This window comes from Eucalyptus grandis, chromosome 3 (assembly GCF_016545825.1).
Source record: "Eucalyptus grandis isolate ANBG69807.140 chromosome 3, ASM1654582v1, whole genome shotgun sequence".
NCBI lineage: Eukaryota > Viridiplantae > Streptophyta > Magnoliopsida > Myrtales > Myrtaceae > Eucalyptus > Eucalyptus grandis.
The window spans coordinates 67,312,903-67,331,401 of NC_052614.1; the positions used below are offsets into that span (position 1 = coordinate 67,312,903).

The 18,499-nt window shown below is 38.3% G+C and overlaps 1 protein-coding gene, 1 long non-coding RNA gene and 1 other non-coding gene across 3 annotated transcripts; all 3 read right to left on the reverse strand.

Annotated features, from left to right (window-relative positions):
- Positions 1 to 4,263: 4,263 nt before the first annotated feature.
- LOC104438529 lies at positions 4,264 to 5,192 on the reverse strand. The gene is made up of 2 exons (XR_005548979.1): positions 5,015 to 5,192; positions 4,264 to 4,927 (listed from the first exon to the last, which is right to left on the reverse strand). It is a non-coding gene; the product is annotated as a germin-like protein subfamily 1 member 7 (transcript).
- A 5,987-nt stretch (positions 5,193 to 11,179) lies between these two features.
- On the reverse strand, positions 11,180 to 12,364 carry LOC120291134. The gene is made up of 2 exons (XR_005548988.1): positions 12,193 to 12,364; positions 11,180 to 11,787 (listed from the first exon to the last, which is right to left on the reverse strand). It is a non-coding gene; the product is annotated as an uncharacterized LOC120291134 (long non-coding RNA).
- Positions 12,365 to 16,174: 3,810 nt separating this feature from the next.
- On the reverse strand, positions 16,175 to 17,137 carry LOC104438530 (germin-like protein subfamily 1 member 7). Its single transcript, XM_010051693.3, has 2 exons — positions 16,954 to 17,137; positions 16,175 to 16,866 (listed from the first exon to the last, which is right to left on the reverse strand). Exons 1-2 carry the CDS (start codon positions 17,069 to 17,071, stop codon positions 16,313 to 16,315), a joined length of 672 nt encoding a protein of 223 aa, XP_010049995.1. The 5' UTR covers positions 17,072 to 17,137; the 3' UTR covers positions 16,175 to 16,312.
- Positions 17,138 to 18,499: the final 1,362 nt, after the last annotated feature.

Sequence of the window (18,499 nt, forward strand, 5' to 3'; positions counted from 1 at the left end):
GAAGGTGACTATGAGCAGAGATGTTGTTTTTCTAGAGGAAGATAAGTGGAATTGGATGGAAGAAAAGAATGCAGGACAACAGCAATCTGCAAAACAACAACCTGCAAAAATTGTAGAGGTTCATGAAGTTGTGGATGGATTGGAAGATAGTATGGATGATCTGCCAGTAAGAGGCACAAGGTCACTTGCTGAAATCTATGAAAGAAGCAATGTGGCAGTGCTTGAACCATCTAACTTTGTGGAAGCTAAGGAGGATCAAATGTGGATTGAAACAATGCAGGAGGAGTTTGCAATGATTCAGAAAAACCACACATGGGAGCTTGTTGATAGATCATCTGATAACAATGTGATTGGAGTTAAGTGGGTGTTCAGAACAAAACTTAATCCTGATGCTTCTATCAATAAACACAAAGCCAGACTGGTTGTGAAAGGCTAGCTCAAATATGGGGAGTAGAATATTCTGAAACATTTGCTCTTGTTGCAAGGCTCGATACAATTAGGCTACTATTAGTTGTTGTAGCAGAGAAGGGGTGGCCTATATTTCAGTTAGATGTCAAGTCTGCATTTCTAAATGGAGAGCTTGAGAAGGAGATTTTTGTTGAACAACCCGAAAGCTTCAGTATCAAAGGGCAAGAAGAGAAGGTATACAAATTGAGGAAAGCTCTCTATGGACTGAAGCAAGCTCCAAGAGCTTGGTATGGGAAGATAGACCGATATTTGCAGGATTTTGGCTTTGTAAAAAACTTGAGCGAGTTCACTCTTTATGTCAAGAGGGTGAATCACATTGTTGTAATTCTGTCACTCTATGTAGATGATTTATTTGTGACAGGAAATGATGTGGAACTGATAGAGAGGGTGAAGCAAGGTCTGTTTACAGGTTTTGAGATGTCAAACTTGGGAAAGATGGCTTATTTTTTGGGTCTGGAAGTCAAACAAGCTTCACATGAGATCTACATCTGCCAGAAAAAATACATGAAGGAAATTCTGAAGAAGTTTCAGATTGAAGATTGTTGAAGTGTAAGCACTCCTATGGCTACTAAGGAGAAGCTGCAGAAGAATGATGGAACAGATGCAATAGATGTTTCTATATATAGAAGTTTGATTGGATGTCTCATGTATCTTACAGCAACCGGACCAGATATTCTATTTGCTGTGAGTGTTCTATCCAGGTTCATAAGTAGTCCTAGTTAGTTACATTTGGTTGCTACAAAAAGGGTCTTGAGATACCTCAAAGGAATATTGTTCTTTGGTGTGAAGTTTAAGAAAGGTCAAAAGTTTAAGCTGCAGGGCTTTTCTGATAGTGACTGGGCTGGCTCAGTGGATGACATGGAAAGTACATCTGGGTACTGCTTCACTCTTGGTTCCGCTTGTTTCTCCCGGTGTTCCAAAAAGCAAGAGATTGTAGCTCGGTCCACTGCAGAGGTTGAGTTTATAGCAGCTACTGCAGCTGCAAATCAAGCTTTGTGGCTGAAGAAGATAATGAAGGATTTGTGGTTGAATTCTAGTAATTGCATTGAAGTTAATGTGGATAATTAGGTTGCTTTAGCAATATCACAGAATCTATTTTTCCATGGCAAAACCAAGCATTTCAAAGTCAAAATTTTCTTTCTGCGTGAGGTGCAACAAAGTGGTGAATTTAAGTTGGTCTATTCCAGATCTGAAGATCAGCTTGCAGACATGTTCACAAAGCCACTTCAGGCTGTAAGATTTGAGCTGTTAAAAGAGAAAATAGGAGTTTGCAGCAGCAACAAATCCAAGGAGGAGTTTGTTGGAGATGTGTCTCGATGCTACTGATGTTCTGTCGTTTTTCTTTGTTTTTTGTTTTTTTTTCATTCAATCAAGTTTATTTATTATGCGGTTGGTTTGTTAGCCATTTTCTAGGAAGCGGAACAAGATGTTTGTGTGCGGTTATGTTATGCACGTTTGTGTGCAGTTATGTTTTGCACGTTTGTGTGCGGTTTCAAAATAGGTTCTTATTTAGCTTGTACTTGACAGTTTTTTTATTAATGATGTATGAAGTTCAATGTTCTGCTTCATTCCTTCTCTCTCAGTGTAGAGAAGTTTCTGCTTTTAGTTTATTAAATCAGCTATAACAGAAGTTTGTCAAAGTAAGTGCACAGAATTCTGAACCAAAGTAATGTAAGTAAAGCATCCCAGGAGTTCTAATGGGCCCTCACCAATACGCCCACTTATACATCTATTCTGTCCGCTCTCATCTTCACTTTGCTTGTCAAGAAAAGGGGAAACAAGCAAAGCTTCCTTGACCTCATATATCCCCAGTAGCCATTCGTATTCTAATTGAAGCTGTAATGTTGACAGCATCAAGATAGGGCGATGCTGAGCTTATCTCATTCAAGGTTTAGATCGTGTCCTAAAAACACGAATGCACCTTAATGCAGGTTCGAGTGCGGGTTCATTCTGCACCCCATGGTTTGAGAAATACCATGTGATGGATCATCCTCGACGAAAACAAATTCACCTGACATTGAGAGCAGGTTTAGTTTGTCCGTCAACCAGGCATTTCAATTTTCTACTGTCAATGAAAGCCCACTGTAGAAAACACATTCCGTTTCTTTCCTATTCCGAACAGAGTACATGAATCGTAAGAGTTCCCACTGAATTGCTTCAGAAACAGTTTTCACATATAGGCGGAATTTGAACTATGTAACAAGTCATCGACAGGGCAGCACGAAGCATTCATTTACATGACAATGCTGAGTGTGGACAGTTGACAACAGCATTTCAATGACCATTTTGAGGCTGATCCAGTTGCCCACGCCGCCCCAATTATTTTCACTGAAGGACAGAGATGCCGGTTATTACTCATTCGGAGTATTGAAGAATGTCTCCGGCCCATTGGGTAAACTTTTTTTGGCTTGATGAAAAGACATGGTCAATTTGATTGCCGGGGTCTTGCATCTTCAGATTTAGGTCATCAGGCATGGAGAACTGAGAGACTTCTCTTGTAAAATTACAGTGTGCCGATCTGCAAGTTTCCCTTCTCTAATCTTCCATGCAACTGGAGCGAGAAGGGAAAACACTCGTTGAGGGAAAAGTTATGAATTACAACATGGAATCATCATGAGAACCGAACCCGAGTCCCTCCACCAAACTCAGATCATTATGCCACTGTGTTCTGTTTTATCTGCTAATTCGTCTTGATATGTGATCTAGACATTTTCTGCTGCATAATTAGCAGGAATTACCCAACGATTTCAATCAGACTCATGTCCATCTCTATGATATGTATAACTTTGTTTTCGGTCCAATTGCCATGTAGTCTTAGATCATTCCAAGCTAAGGTTGAGAAACAACTTAGCTTTCCAGTTCTTTTGGAAATTGTCAAAACAAGGGCGCAGGAAGTAATGCACTCGTGTCCCCACATTTCCCCGTTCTGTTCATCAATGGTCTACTTGAGATTGTGATGTTGATTACTTCGCGAAAGAGATCAATGCCATCCATATGTTATTCAATGTTTTGACTTTGTCCATACATACACATTTATAAACAACATTGTAAGCCACGACATCCCTGTAAAAATTTATCCAACTGAGCTTATGAGGTTTCAACCCAACATTTCGACTGTAGATGGAAAGTGACCGCAAGAAAGATTTTCATATTGGCTATATTAATGAAAAAGAAAAGTTATTTGTAGAATTTGGTACGTGGGTTATAAAATGAGAAAGGCCACCAACTGTAATTTATCAAACTTGAATTCAACACCCTAAGGAAACTGAAATATTTGTAGTGCAACTTCTCGTTCTAGGATAACGATGGAAATAAAGCTGCTCTTCTTTCTTATTGGCCACCTGAGGGCCGGACGTAAAAACAATAGCCCTGTTGATTTCTCGTAACATTCTTTTAAACCAATCACAAGATTATTTCAATTAAGAATATTTAATAGGGTTGGACATTCTTTTCATGATACCCTTTTTCCAGAGTATTCAATTGATATGGGAATGGATATTTAATCTAAGGTGATATCGTCTCAAGTTTCAAATTTTACATAGTTTAATGTTATTGCTCTTCCCATTTATAGACATTTAGTGGACGAATGAATCCGCTTATCCTGATCATGTCATGAGAGAGAGAGAGAGAGAGAGAGAGAGAGAGAGAGAGAGAGAACCATCTTTTACTCAAAATCAATCATTCATGTGGAGAGAGAGAGAGAGAGAGAGAAAACAATCTTTTACATGTGGTATATAGTCTAGTTATGTGTCTAGAGAACCCACTAGAGAGATAAAACTCTTTTATTCAGAATCAATCGTACATGTGGCAAGTAGTCTAGTTATGTGTCTAGAGCAACCACTTATGGAAACAAGAATAAGTAAGTCTTATAATTCAATTATTTTGTGTAACTAACGATAGATTCATTTAGTTGTTGTCGTACCAAAACTGCGCCTCGAGATGGTCAACGACCTTCTTGTCCAATTGGAAGGCTTTGGTGAGAACATCAGCAGAAATGGGTGCCTTGGCTCCGAAGACAGCATTAGCAATGGTAATGAGCCCAGGGTTCTGGCTACTCAAACCGGAAAAGGCTAGCGCGTATGTGTTTCCGATATTCAATTGGAAGTGAATGAGACCAATAGGGAACACAAACACGTCTCCCTTGTACAGGACTTTTGTGAAGAGAGTGTTGTTTAATTGGTCGACGTGACGAAGCCAACAAGTAGCGTACCCTCCACCACGACCAGAAGCTCAGTGCCACGAGGGTGAGTGTGGGGAGGATTTAGGCCGCCGGGAGCAAAGTCAATGCGAGCCATGGATATTCCAAGAGTGTTGAGTCCTGGAAATTCCTGGACGAAAGCCTGTGTGACTTTTGATCCAAGCGGATTCGATGTGTTTCCAGGATTCCTAAGCCCCATAAAGACGAAATCATCAGCCGTGGCTTGTTTCGGGTCCTTGCAGAATTTTCCATTCACAAATACTGCATGAGAAAAAGAATTCGCGTTTCAGTTTCGGCATCATAAGCCAGATACGAAATACATGACTAATGTAAGAATTGAGGACCAACCTCCAGATTCCAGGTCATTGGTAGCCACGCATATGTCCTGAAGAGGACTCGGGTCGTAAGCTAAAGCAGTGGCAGTGGCCAAAGCCAAGATGAGAAGGCTAATCGGCAGAAACTTCATTGCGGTTGTAGACGCTGGACAGGAGTTAGGGCCTTGATCGCAATCTCTGATCCTTGCACAGACTAGTATTGCTTGAGGGAAGAGTGAGGACTTGCGTGGCAACATTCTTTATCTTTATAGATAAAAATGTTTGACCCAGTATTTAGTTTGTCAGCAGGTTTCCATTTAGATTACCAAATCTTAAACGGTTTTATCTATTTTTCCTTCTCAACTCAAGAGATGAATCGCCCTATAACAACTACGATGACTTGGCGATTTGTTGGATATTGCTTGATATTGAAATGGTCTTTGTGAATCCTCGTACCGTTTCTTCTTCTTCTTTTGACGATTCTTTTCCCCACTCAAAGAAGATAACCAAGTAAAGAGCACATGTTGTGCATGGTTTTAATAGCTGAAAAAAGACCAAAAATGCTTTCGAGGGGTTGGTGGAGTGGTAAGGGCTTAGGTTTGTGGGTGATTGATCCCAAGTTCGGGTCCCTCTGCCCTCCATATTTCCCTTGTAGTGCAACTGGTGCGGGAGTCCGAGTCATCATTATAATAATAATAATAATAATAATAATAATAAAAGGACTGAAAGTATCTAGATTGCAAAAGAACACATTCCTTAGGCTTCTCCATCTTGAAAATATTCATGCTGCTTTTAGAAATGGTATAAAAAATCAATCGTAGTAAGTACCACAGTTTTTAACATTGGCTAGAAATGCACCCTCTTGTGGCACAAAAGTTGATAAGTGTTTGTTTGGCAAACAACATTTTCCAGGAAAACATATTTCTCATTTTTCAGCATTTGTTTCGTTTAGGAAAATGAGTTAATGGAAAATGTTTTGTAAGTTGATAGAAAAGGTTTTTCAACCAAATCTTAAATTCAGGAAAATAATTTTTTCTTTAAAAGAACTGAAACAAGTTTTCCAAAATATGACTAGTTAACGGCGCTCGAGCTTAGGCCCCCGGCACCCGTGCCCTAGCTATAAAGGCCAAGCTCGAACCCCTAGTGCTCATACCTTATGCTTCGGCACCCAAACTCGAGTCCATAAAAGCCATGCTTGGGTCCTAAATAGTCAAACTCTAGTCTCAACCCTTAGGCCCGAGTCCATAAAGACCTTTCACGGGTCCTCAATGCTTGGGGTCGAGTCCTAGGTTAATCAAATATTTCCTCTTATAAAAGTATTTTTTTAAATTGATTTTTAAATATTTTTATATTAAAAATCGAATTTTGTATCGTTTTATTTTTTTCCTATTCTTTTTATTTTTTTTTTTTTTTTTTTTTTATTTTTCTTTTCTTTTTTTCTTTCTTTTCTTCTTTTCTTTGTTCTTTTCTTTTCCTTTCCTATCTCCTTCTTCCTTGGCCAGCCGCATGCTTCAGCGATGGTCAGTAGCCAACCGATAGGCCATAATGTAGGCCAACGACCTTGAGGCTTAGTCAATCTAGGCAAGCTTGAGCTCGCAGCTTGCCCAATCACAATGAGGCCAAGGTCGCCTGTGGTCATTGAGCTCTAGGCTACTCAAGCTTGCCTATGGCAGTCACCGAGACTCAATGACCCAGTGGACAAAGAAGGAAAAAGAAGATGAAAGAAAATAAAATAAAAAATAGAAATATTAAAAAATTCGAATTTCTTTTTTTGGCTTGAAATAAAGTCATGTATTGAAATAATTTTTTGAATGAGATCAAACACCATAAAATGTTTTTGGTCACATATGAATAAATAAAGGAAAATTAACCATTTTCTTGAAAAATTATTTCCTAAAAAGTATATATTTTTTCCTTAATTATGAAGTTTTACTTTGAACGAACGCACCATTAGTATTTATATGTGTTAAAACTCATCCCTGATGTTCTGTTCATTTAACGCAGTTCTTGTTTGTCATACGATAATTTTAGTAGGTTTTTCTCATTCCTCTCAGTTCGTGGATATGACAAAAAATAAGATCCCGTTCTTCTCCCAAGCTGCCACTTCTCAGCAATCTAATGAAAAGAAGGTTTTAATTCCGCTTTCTTTATAAGACAAGACTTATTTAATGATTAAGGGTGCATCTATTTTGAGATATAGTTTATTGAAGGAGTTACACTATGCATTACCAACTCTTCAAAAGTGGAATCCTTCTAGAGTCCAAGTATGAACTTCCCTGTAACTACTACGAGGACTTGGTGATTTTTTTGAATTCCTCTCCTCCAACTTGAATAGAGCACGACATCAGAGATGGAAGTGGTCTCCAATGACTTTTACATCCTTGTACTGTTTCTCCTTCACTTATGTTGTGAAAAAAGAGTAAAATATCTAGTATCACCATAGTATTAGAATGCGGTTCACACTTCCCATTGACAGGAAGGATAAAAGCGGAAGAAGAAAATAAAAGAATTAAAATATTAATATAAAAGGGGGTTTTAAGGAATAGTTTTTAATTAGGTAGGATCTAGGTCATTGGATCTAATCAAGAGGCCTAATTAGATTTACCTAGTCCAAACCCATTTTCCGAATATAATAATATGTAATATTAAAAATATTTCAAAATTCAAAAACTTTCGGAGAACATTTAAAAAATTCAAAAACATTGAGAAAATATTTTTAAAAAATCTAATTTCTTTTAAAATATTCAAAAATATTCAAAAAGAAAAATTCAAAAATTTTCAAAAAATTCCAAAATTTAAAAAATGTTTGAAAATTTCAGTATTAATTAGAAAAATAAAAACATCAAAATGATTATAAATCCAGAATTATTTGGAAAATTCAAAAATTCAATTTCTCCAAAAATTCAAAAAATTTAAAAAGAATAAAAATCCTCAAAAAGATTAAAATTAATCTTTTGGGTTATTTTCTCCAAAAAAAAGTGGAAGGTTTTCAATTTAGAATTATACTCAAGGTTAACCAAGCCCTTAGTACTTTACCTTAGGGTTTCAATTGTCCTTAGAGACAAATGTCCTTAATTGCACAATATTGATATCTTGATTTTGGCTTCCTTTAGTCTAGTTAGCATTAGCATTTATTGTTTCCTTAGTGTTAAGTCTTTGCTATCCCACAAAATGTATTTAATGCTTTCCTTGGTTAATGATTGTGCACCTGCATGATCATCTTATATATTAATGAATAAAATAAAATCAATCTAGATTGCCTGACAAATGAATCTTTTTTTTAAATGAATAAAATTAGATACCGAAGGGGCACTGATTAATTAATTAGTGTAATCAAGTCTCCAACCCTTGATTCTCTAATTGTGTAGAAAGTGAAGTACACTACAATGTCTCACTTGATTTCTAACCAATCCCAATAAATTAGTAGCGACTCTTTCTTTAGAAAATTTCCATACCTTCAATTTGAACACCCAATATCGCACGAGGTATGGACTTGGTAGAGCCCGTGCCTAATCATGGGCCATAGGCCCGTCCTTTAGCCAATACCCTTAAACCTAAACCTATTCCCTCCCCCGAGGGGTAGGTTGCAACAAGTGGCAGTTGCCAAAGCCAAGATGAGAAAGCTAATAGGCATAAACTTCATTGTGGTTGTAGACATTGGACAGGAGTTAGGGCCTTGATCACAATCTCTAATCCATGCACAAACTAGCATTGCTTGAGGGAGGAGTGAGGACTTGCATGGCAGCATGCTCTCTCTTTATAGATAAAAATGTTTGACCAAGTATTTAGTTTGTCAGTAGGTTTCCATGCAGATTACCAACTCTTTAAAAGTTTTACCTATTTTCCCCTTCTCAAGTCTAGGGATGAATCACCCTATAACAACTACAATGCTCGGCGATTTCTTGCATATTACCTGATATTGAAATGGTTTTTGAGAATCCTCATACCATTTCTTCTTCGTTTCTTTTACCACTCTTTTACCAACTCAAAGAAGATAACCAAGTAAAGAGCACATCTTGTGCAACGTTTTAATAGCTGAAAAAGACTAAAATTATCTAGATTACAGAAGAACACATTCCTTAGGCTTCTTCATCTTGAAAATATTCATGTTACTTTTAGAAATAGTATAAAAAATAAGTCATGTTCGGTAGTGAATACCAAAGTTTTTAACATTTGCTAGAAATTTCCTCATTTTCCGGCATTTAGTTCATTTAGGAAAATGAGTTAATGGAAAAAGTTTTCCTACCAAAACTCATTCAATGAAAATGGTTTCTTCTTTAAAAAACTAGAAAATGTTTTGAAATATGACTAGTTATCGATGCTTGAACCTGAAACTTTACGCTTGGACATGGTAACCCCAAAGTTGGTTCCTGGTACTTGACGTTTAAAACCAGGTCTCTCGACAGCTAGACCTAGGTCCATTGAGGCCAAGCCAAGACCCCTGGTGCTTCGGCTTTGGCCCCTAGCACCCATGCCCGGGTCTATAAAGGTTTGCCTCCAACCTTTAGTGCTCGTACTTAATGCTTTGGCACCTAAACTTGAGTCCATATTTGGGTACCCGATGCTCAAACTCTAGTCCCAACCCTTAGGCCTAGGTTTACAAAGAACGCGCACTAGCCCTCGATGCCTAAGCTCGAGTCTTTGGTTAATGAAACATTTATTCTTATAAATATATATTTTTTAAAATTGGTTTTTTAATTATTTTTATAAAAGCCAAATTTTTTAATTGATGTATTCTTTTTATTTTCTTCTTTCTTCTTTCCTTTTTTCTTTTCTTTGTTTTCTTTTTCCTATCTCCTTCCTCCACCAGCCACGCTGGCAATCTAGCAATCGGCCATGACATGGGCCGGTGAGCTCAAGACTTAGTCAATCCTCGCAAGCTTGAGCTCATCGCTTACTCGACCCTGATGAGGCTAGGAATGCTTGAGGCCAATGAGTTCAAGGCTCACCCAATCCTGATGAGCTCGAGCTCGCCTGTGGTCGTCTAGAAGGTATAGACACTTTCCGAGAGCCTTCATATCATATTGGCCACTTCCAGACGTATCCCACACTCTTCGATACTATTCGACACGAGATCAATAGGTGTTAAAAAATCCGACAGGTGGTCAACTTTCCTAACACACAAGTCCGGAATTCTAAGATGGAATTCCAACATGCACCAAATCAATTTTAAAAATTATCAATAAATAGAAAGTTAAAATGTAAATATGTAAAAATAATTATAATTATAATTATAATTATAACAAAGGGAGGGAAAAAAAAAACCTAGTCTTCTCCACTTCTAACTTGCACTTTCCATGACACACAATTCCCTCCTCCTCTCAACGAGCATCGCTCTTCTCACCGATGCTGCTCAAAATTGAAACAATTAATGATATTAATAAATGGCAATTAACATTTTTAGTATAAATTCATTCTAAGCTCTTTTTATTATTTTTATTTATTTATTTATGAACTTGAATTAAATTAAGTTGATTGAAATAATCATAAAAATGATAATTTATTATGTATATATAAAAATATACAATCAGAATATAATTTCTCATAATGTATTGTAATTCTCTATTTTTTAGAAATGACATATTAGCGTGTCGTGTCGTGTTGCGTGTCACTTGTCAATATGAGTGCTACTTAGGTGGTTGTCACCGGTCATCGATGAGACTCAATGATCGGCAGACGGAGAAGGTAAATGAAAAGGAAAGAAAATAAAAGAAAATGTAAAAAAATTAAAAAAAAATCAAATTCTTTTTTGGGCTTGAGAAAAAGTAATGAAATTGAAATCATTTTCCAAATAAGATCCAAACACCAGAAAACTTTTTCAACAACACATCAATAAACAAAGGAAAACTAAACCATTTTCTCGGAAAATGAATTCCCCAAAAGTTTTCTTTTGTGATGAAATTTTCATTCAAACAATGCACCATTAGTATTTATATATTATAAGCTCATCCTAGATGTTTTGATCATTTTTCTTGTTTGTCATATGATACTTTTTGTAAGTTTTTCTCTTTCCTGAGCATGGTTTGTGGATGGTAGAAAATAAGATCACGTTCTTCTCCCAAGTTGCCACTTCTCATTAGCCTAATGAAAAGAAGGTTTTAATTCCACTTTCTTTACAGAATATGACTTACGTAATGATTAAGGGTGCAGCTAGTTTGAGATATTGTTTATTGAAGGAGTTGCTCGGCAGATTACCAACTATTCAGAAGTGGAATCTTTTTTCCCCTTCTTAAGTCAAATGGTTGTAAAGCTCAAGCCCAAACCTTTAAAAAAAATGGTAAAAAATAAAAATAAAATAAGCCTAGCCCAAAACTGAACGAACCGAGCCAGTCAAATATACGAGCCGGCTCAAGACAAAGCCGCCCTAGCCCACTCGGTCTGCGATCTCTCCCTCACTCACGGCTTCGCTGCTGTGATGGCGACGACGAGACTGACCGTCGGCGCTTATCTCGCTCGTCTTTGTGCAGCCGAGGGCATGCCCAGGCAGCTCAGGCTAGGCAATCCACCCTAGTCTGACCAACAACACCACAGTATGCTCTCAGGCTAGGCAATCCACCCGAGCTACGACCGTCAGGCACTTTCACAGACCACCAAATTGGCAGCTACGGATCGGCCACCTCATGGCCAGGCAACTTAGATGCCTTAGGCTTAGCGGTCGTCCACGGTTGGCCCTAGCATCGCCGACCGAGAAAGCCTCCAGTAGCGGAGGGGACGGCATGGGCAAGTCGAATCGACCAAACAGCCAACACTTGGGAGCGCCAACACCACGGGGACACCTCCATAAGGCGAGGCTGAGCGCAGACGGCTCTACTCCAGCCAAAAATGATAGAATAAAAACAAATCTCAGTCAAGCATTTATGCAAATAAGTGGAGTGCACTACTGGGACGAGGGGTTACTGACCCAAACCGGGACTCAAATCTACGCCAGTGGCCTTAACGCACGACGTTCGAGAATACCATAACAAAATGCAAGGGCAACGTGGGCTAGAGCTTGTGCAAGCTGGACGGCCCCGAGCGCCAGTCCGGCGACACCCACAACAAAATTAAACAGGGGACTCAAGGTAAAGAGACAAAAAGGGGCATTCACGGCAGTGGCCCTAACTGACTTGGGGGCGCCGAATGGAGGGCAAGCTCAATAAATCGGATGATGACAGGTCTCCTCGCACGCCCCAAAAGAAAACAATTGAAAAAAAAGAAGAAAAGAGTCAAGACCTATCATGGCTTTGGCGTAGGAAAAGAAGCACAATAGCGTGTTGTCGATCGCGGCTTGGATGTGACCTTTGCCCTGCTCCCGCCTTTGTTTTGCGTCGTATTTTATTTGCAGAGATGCGAGGGAGAGGAAGACCAATGTGTTGATTGGGTCAATGGGGAAAGGAATGGGGCGTGCCCGTGCGGAGGGGAAAGAAGAGAAAAAAGGAGGCTGGGCGTGGGGAAGGGAGATCGGGTCGACCTAGTTTCCACCTGACTTGCCCCCACTTTTTTAATAATAATTTAATTTAATTTTTTTTAAAAACTATAAAATATTCTATTTTAACAAACTTTAATAAATTATGTTACTATTAGTGCAAATGCTCATTAAAACATATGTTATAATAAAATTATTTTTGCATAGGAGTTAAAGTTTAACCTCTAATTTCCTATACAATTTATCACTAAATGTTCTATTACTAGAGAGCATTTTATGGACTTTTTCTAGTATTGTTCTACTCATCAATTGTACATTGTATTATTGTTTACTGTAGCAGTGCTTTGCCTTTGTTTTTCAAAGTTTTAAAAAACTCATGTTTTCCCACCATATCGTATGGTATATTATTTCATTAGTTGACATAAACAATGAAATCACGATGATTTTCCTAATCATTAATTCAATTAACAATAAGTTTAATGAAAGAATAAATATTTATTTTCTTCAAGTCATAAAAAGTATTTATTTGAGTGCCAATGCTTAATGTTAATTTGTGATTTCAAATTGATTTCAATTTGGATTATTCACTTTCATGATGACTATTTTTATCCGTATTTTAATTTATTTATTAGTTAAGTTTAATTGAAGATTTCAATGGGGATGTTCTTGATTAAGTAAATTATGTCTATTTCTCAACCCAAAAAAAAAAAAAAAAATTATGTCTATTTAAGTTCAAAGTCTAATAAGCAATGCAATTTGTGGTTTCAAGTCAATTTCCATTGGATATTTTTATGACGATTCCTTTTTTTCTCATATAGTTTGTTCAATCCATTAGTTCAATTAAGTAAAGAATTTAAGTTCAATGAAGGTTCAAAAAAAAAAATTTGTTTCAATAGCATTAAAAAAAAGTAAACCCACTTATCGAAATTTCACTTTTTTCATATACAATCAAAAAGATTAATCACATATTACTAGAAATATAAAATGATACATTCGAAATGCAAGAGTATGAAAGCACTACTCGAGCTACTGGGCTAAGTAATTTTGACCTGGTCTAGGTAGGAACATACCCCTTCTTTAATGTCCGGCCAACGGTGTTTGCTTCTGTTTGGGCCCATATTTTGGGCCTGAAATTCTAAATATTCCAGGGCCGATATGTACTATCGGGTAGGGTCAATTTCTCGAGGAAAAGCTTTATCCATTTGCTTCGCTATGACTAAATGAACTTGGTTAATACTATCAAAAATCTCAAATTTATCTTTGTTAGTTTTCATTTAATTTTTCCGTGAAATTACTGAGTTAAATTACCAGTGGCATTTGACGGGTGTACCAATTTGGAGTTTTATCATCCCTTTGTCCTAAGTATACCGGTTTATAATTTATTGGGTTATTAATTTAATTTAACAAAAATTAACATTGGGTAAATATATCATAAATATATCAATTTTGGGTTTCTATGGTCAAAAAATTAATTTATGGTAAATTTATCAATTGTCATATGTATATCAATTTGAATATTGGGTAGACAATAAATTAATTTGAGTTAAATTTATCATATATCTACCAATTTGGGATTTTTCACGGGATTAACACTTATTTTTAAATAATTTTTAGCTTTTGTTTTTTGTTTGGAAAAATTGTTTACTTAAGGAAAGCACGAACGAGCGGCTCTCTTCTCTTCTATATACTCGCTTCTCGCCACTTTGTCCCCCACTGAGACTCTTGTTGCCTCCCACTCGCCACTCGCCGCTCGTCATATTAAGGTTCGTCCTTCATTCTCATTCTCTGTGCGCCGAGTGTCCACTTCCCAGGTGGATTGCGACTCTGTTTTGTGTCGGCTAGATCGTGCTCATCCGTCAGTCCATGGGTTGGAGAGGAGTGCAGTGCTTAATAATCAGGGCGATGATTTCTTCTGGCTATGCGTAGAACTAGGATGCCTGCTTGATTGCCCGAGCTGTTGCTTTTCCTATTTTAGATCGCGTCCTAAAAACACGCATACACCTTAACGCAGGTTCGAGTGCGGGTTCATTCCGCACCTCATTGTTTGAGAAATACCATGTGATTCATCATCCTCGACGAAAACAAGTTCACCTGACATTGAGAGCAGGTTTAGTTTGTCCTTCAACCAGGCAATTCAATTTTCTACTGTCAATGAAAGCCCACTGTAGAAAACACATTCCGTTTCTTTTGTATTCGGAACAGAGTAAATGAATCGTAAGAGTTCCCACTGAATTGCTTCAAAAACAGTTTTCACATATACGCAGAATTCGAACTATGAAACAAGTCATCGACAGGGCAGCACGAAGCATTCATTTTGATGACAATGCTGAGTGTGGACAGTTGACAACAGCATTTCAATGATCATTTTGAGGCTGATCCCGTTGCCCTCGCCGCCCCAATTATTTTCACTGGACGACAGAGATGCCGGTTATTACTAATTTGGAGTATTGAAGAATGTCTCCTGCCCAATGGGTAACCTTTTGGCTTGATGAAGAGACCTGGTCAATTTGCTTTCCGGGGTCTTGCATCTTCGGATTTAGGTCATCAGGCATGGAGAACTGATCGACTTGTCTTGTAAAATGACTGTGGGTCGATCTGCAAGTTTCCCTTCTCTAAGCTTCCATGCAACCGGAGCGAGAAGGAAAAACACCCGTTGAGGGAAAAGTTGAGAATTGTAACATGGACTCATCATGAAAACCGAACCCGAGTCCCTACACCAAACTCAGATAATTATGCCACTATGTTCTGTTTTATCTGCTGCTTCATCTTGACGTGTGATCTAGACATTTTCTGCCGCATAATTAGCAGGAATTACCCAATGATTTCGATCAGACTCATGTCCATCTCTATGATATGTATAACTTTGTTTTCGGTCCAATTGCCATGTAATCTTAGATCATTCCAAGCTAAGGTTGAGAAACAACTTAGCTTTCCAGTTCTTTAGGAAATTTGTCAAAACAAGGGCGCAGGAAGTAACGCACGCGTGTCCCCACATTTCCCCGTTCTGTTCATCAATGGTCTACTTGAGATTGTGATGTTGATTACTTCACGAAAGAGATCAATGCCATCCATATGTTATTCAATGTTTTGACTTTGTCCATACATACACATTTATAAACAACATTGTAAGCCACGACATCCCTGTAAAAATTTATCCAACTGAGCTTATGAGGTTTCAACCCGACATTTCGACTGTAGATGGAAAATGACCACAGGAAAGCTTTTCGTTTTGGCTATATTAGTGAAAAGGAAAAGTTATCTGTAGAATTTGGTACGTGGGTTATAAAATGAGAAAGGCCACCAACTGTAATTTATCAAACTTGAATTCAACACCCTAAGGAAACTGAAATATTTGTAGTGCAACTTCTCGTTCTAGGATAATGATGGAAATAAAGCTGCTCTTCTTTCTTATTGGCCACCTGAGGGCCGGACGTAAAAACGGTAGCCCTGTTGATTTCTCGTAACAATCTTTTAAACCAATCACAAGATTATTTCAATTAAGAATATTTAATAGGGTTGGACATTCTTTTCACGATACCCTTTTTCCAGAGTACAAATTCCGTTGATATGGGAATCCATATTTAATCTAAGGTGATATCGTCTCGAGTTTCAAATTTTCCATAGTTTAATGTTATTGCTCTTCCCATTTATAGACATTTAGTTGAGGAATGAATCCGGTTATCCTGATCATGTCGTGAGAGAGAGAGAGAGAGAGAGAACCATCTTTTACTCAAAATCAATCATTCATGTGGTATATAGTCTAGTTATGTGTCTAGAGAACCCACTAGAGAGATAACACTCTTTTATTCAGAATCAATCGTACATGTGGCAAGTAGTCTAGTTATGTGTCTAGAGCAACCACTTATGGAAACAAGAATAAGTAAGTCTTATAATTCAATTATTTTGTGTAACTAACGATAGATTCATTTAGTTGTTGTCGTACCAAAACTGCGCCTCGAGATGGTCAACGACCTTCTTGTCCAGTTGGAAGGCCTTGGTGAGAACATCAGCAGAAATGGGTGCCTTGGCTCCGAAGACAGCATTAGCAATGGTAATGAGCCCAGGGTTCTGGCTGCTCAAACCGGAAAAGGCTAGCGCGTATGTGTTTCCGATATTCAACTGGAAGTGAATGAGACCAATAGGGAACACAAACACGTCTCCCTTGTACAGGACTTTTGTGAAGAGAGTGTTGTTTAATTGGTCGGACGTGACGAAGCCAACAAGTAGCGTACCCTCCACCACGACCAGAAGCTCAGTGCCACGAGGGTGAGTGTGGGGAGGATTTAGGCCGCCGGGAGCAAAGTCAATGCGAGCCATGGATATTCCAAGAGTGTTGAGTCCTGGAAATTGCTGGACGAAAGCCTGTGTGACTTTTGATCCGAGCGGATTCGATGTGTTTCCAGGATTCCTAAGCCCCATAAAGACGAAATCATCAGCCGTGGCTTGTTTCGGGTCCTTGCAGAATTTTCCATTCACAAATACTGCATGAGAAAAAGAATTCGCGTTTCAGTTTCGGCATCATAAGCTAGATACGAAATACATGACTGATGCAAGAATTGAGGACCAACCTCCAGATTCCAGGTCATTGGTGGCCACGCATATGTCCTGAAGAGGACTCGGGTCGTAAGCTAAAGCACCGGCGGTGGCCAAAGCCAAGATGAGAAGGCTAATCGGCAGAAACTTCATTGCGGTTGTAGACACTGGACAGGAGTTAGGGCCTTGATCGCAATCTCTGATCCTTGCACACACTAGTATTGCTCGAGGGAAGAGTGAGGACTTGCGTGGCAACATGCTCTCTCTTTATAGATAAAAATGTTTGACCCAGTATTTAGTTTCTCAGCAGGTTTCCATTTAGATTACCAAGTCTTAAAAGGTTTTATCTATTTTTCCTTCTCAACTCAAGAGATGAACAACTACGATGACTTGGCGATTTGTTGGATATTGCCTGATATTGAAATGGTATTTGTGAATCCTCGTACCGTTTCTTCTTCGTTTTTTTTTTACGATTCTTTTCCCCACTCAAAGAAGATAACCAAGTAAAGAGCACGTGTTGTGCAAGGTTTTAATAGCTGAAAAAAGACTAAAAATGCTTTCGAGGGGTTGGTGGAGTGGTAAGGGCTTAGGTTTGTGGGTGATTGATCCCAAGTTTGACTCCCTCTGCCCTCCATCTTATAATATCCTTGACTTACATGGAGGCTAGTCTATGGGGCCGGGCTGTTTCTCCTCCGGTTGGTGCCTAACGGTTGAACCCTTGTAGTGCAACTGGTGCAGGAGTCCGAGTCATCATTAAAAAAGAAAAAAAGGACTGAAAGTATCTAGATTGCAAACGAAAACATTCCTTAAGCTTCTTCATCTTGAAAATATTCATGCTGCTTTTAGAAATATTATAAAAAATCAATCGTTTTCAGTATTGAGTACCACAGTTTTTAACATTTGCTAGAAATGCACTCTCTTGCGGCACACAAGTTGATAAGGTGTTTGTTTCGCAAACAACATTTCCAAGAAAAACATATTTCTCATTTTTCAGCATTTGTTTTACTTAGGAAAATGAGTCAATGGAAAATATTTTACTAGTGAATGGAAAAGGTTTTTCTTCCAAATCTTAAATTCAGGAAAATATTTTTTTCTTTAAAAGAACTGGAAAATGTTTTCCAAAATATGACTAGTTATCGGCACTCGAACTCAAAACTCTATACTTAGGTGCGAAACCACAAGGTTGATTCTCGAAACCTGGCATTCAAGACTAGGTCTCTCGGCGGCCAAGCACGAGTCCATCGAGGCCGAGTCCAAGACCCCCGTGCTTGAGCTTAGGCCCCTAGCACCCATGCCCTTGCTATAAAGGCCCAGCCCAAACCCCTAGTGCTCGTACTTGATGCTTCAACACCCAAACTCGAGTCCATAAAAGCCATGCTCGGGTCCTCAATGGTCAAACTCTAGTCTCAACCCTTTGGCCTGAGTCCACAAAGACCGTGCACGGGTCCTCAGTGCTCGAGCTCGAGTCCTTGGTTAATCAAATATTTCCTATTATAAAAATATTTTTTATTTAAAAATCGAATTTTTTATTGATTTATTTTTATTATTTCTTTCTTTTTCTTTTTTTTTTTTTCTTTTTTT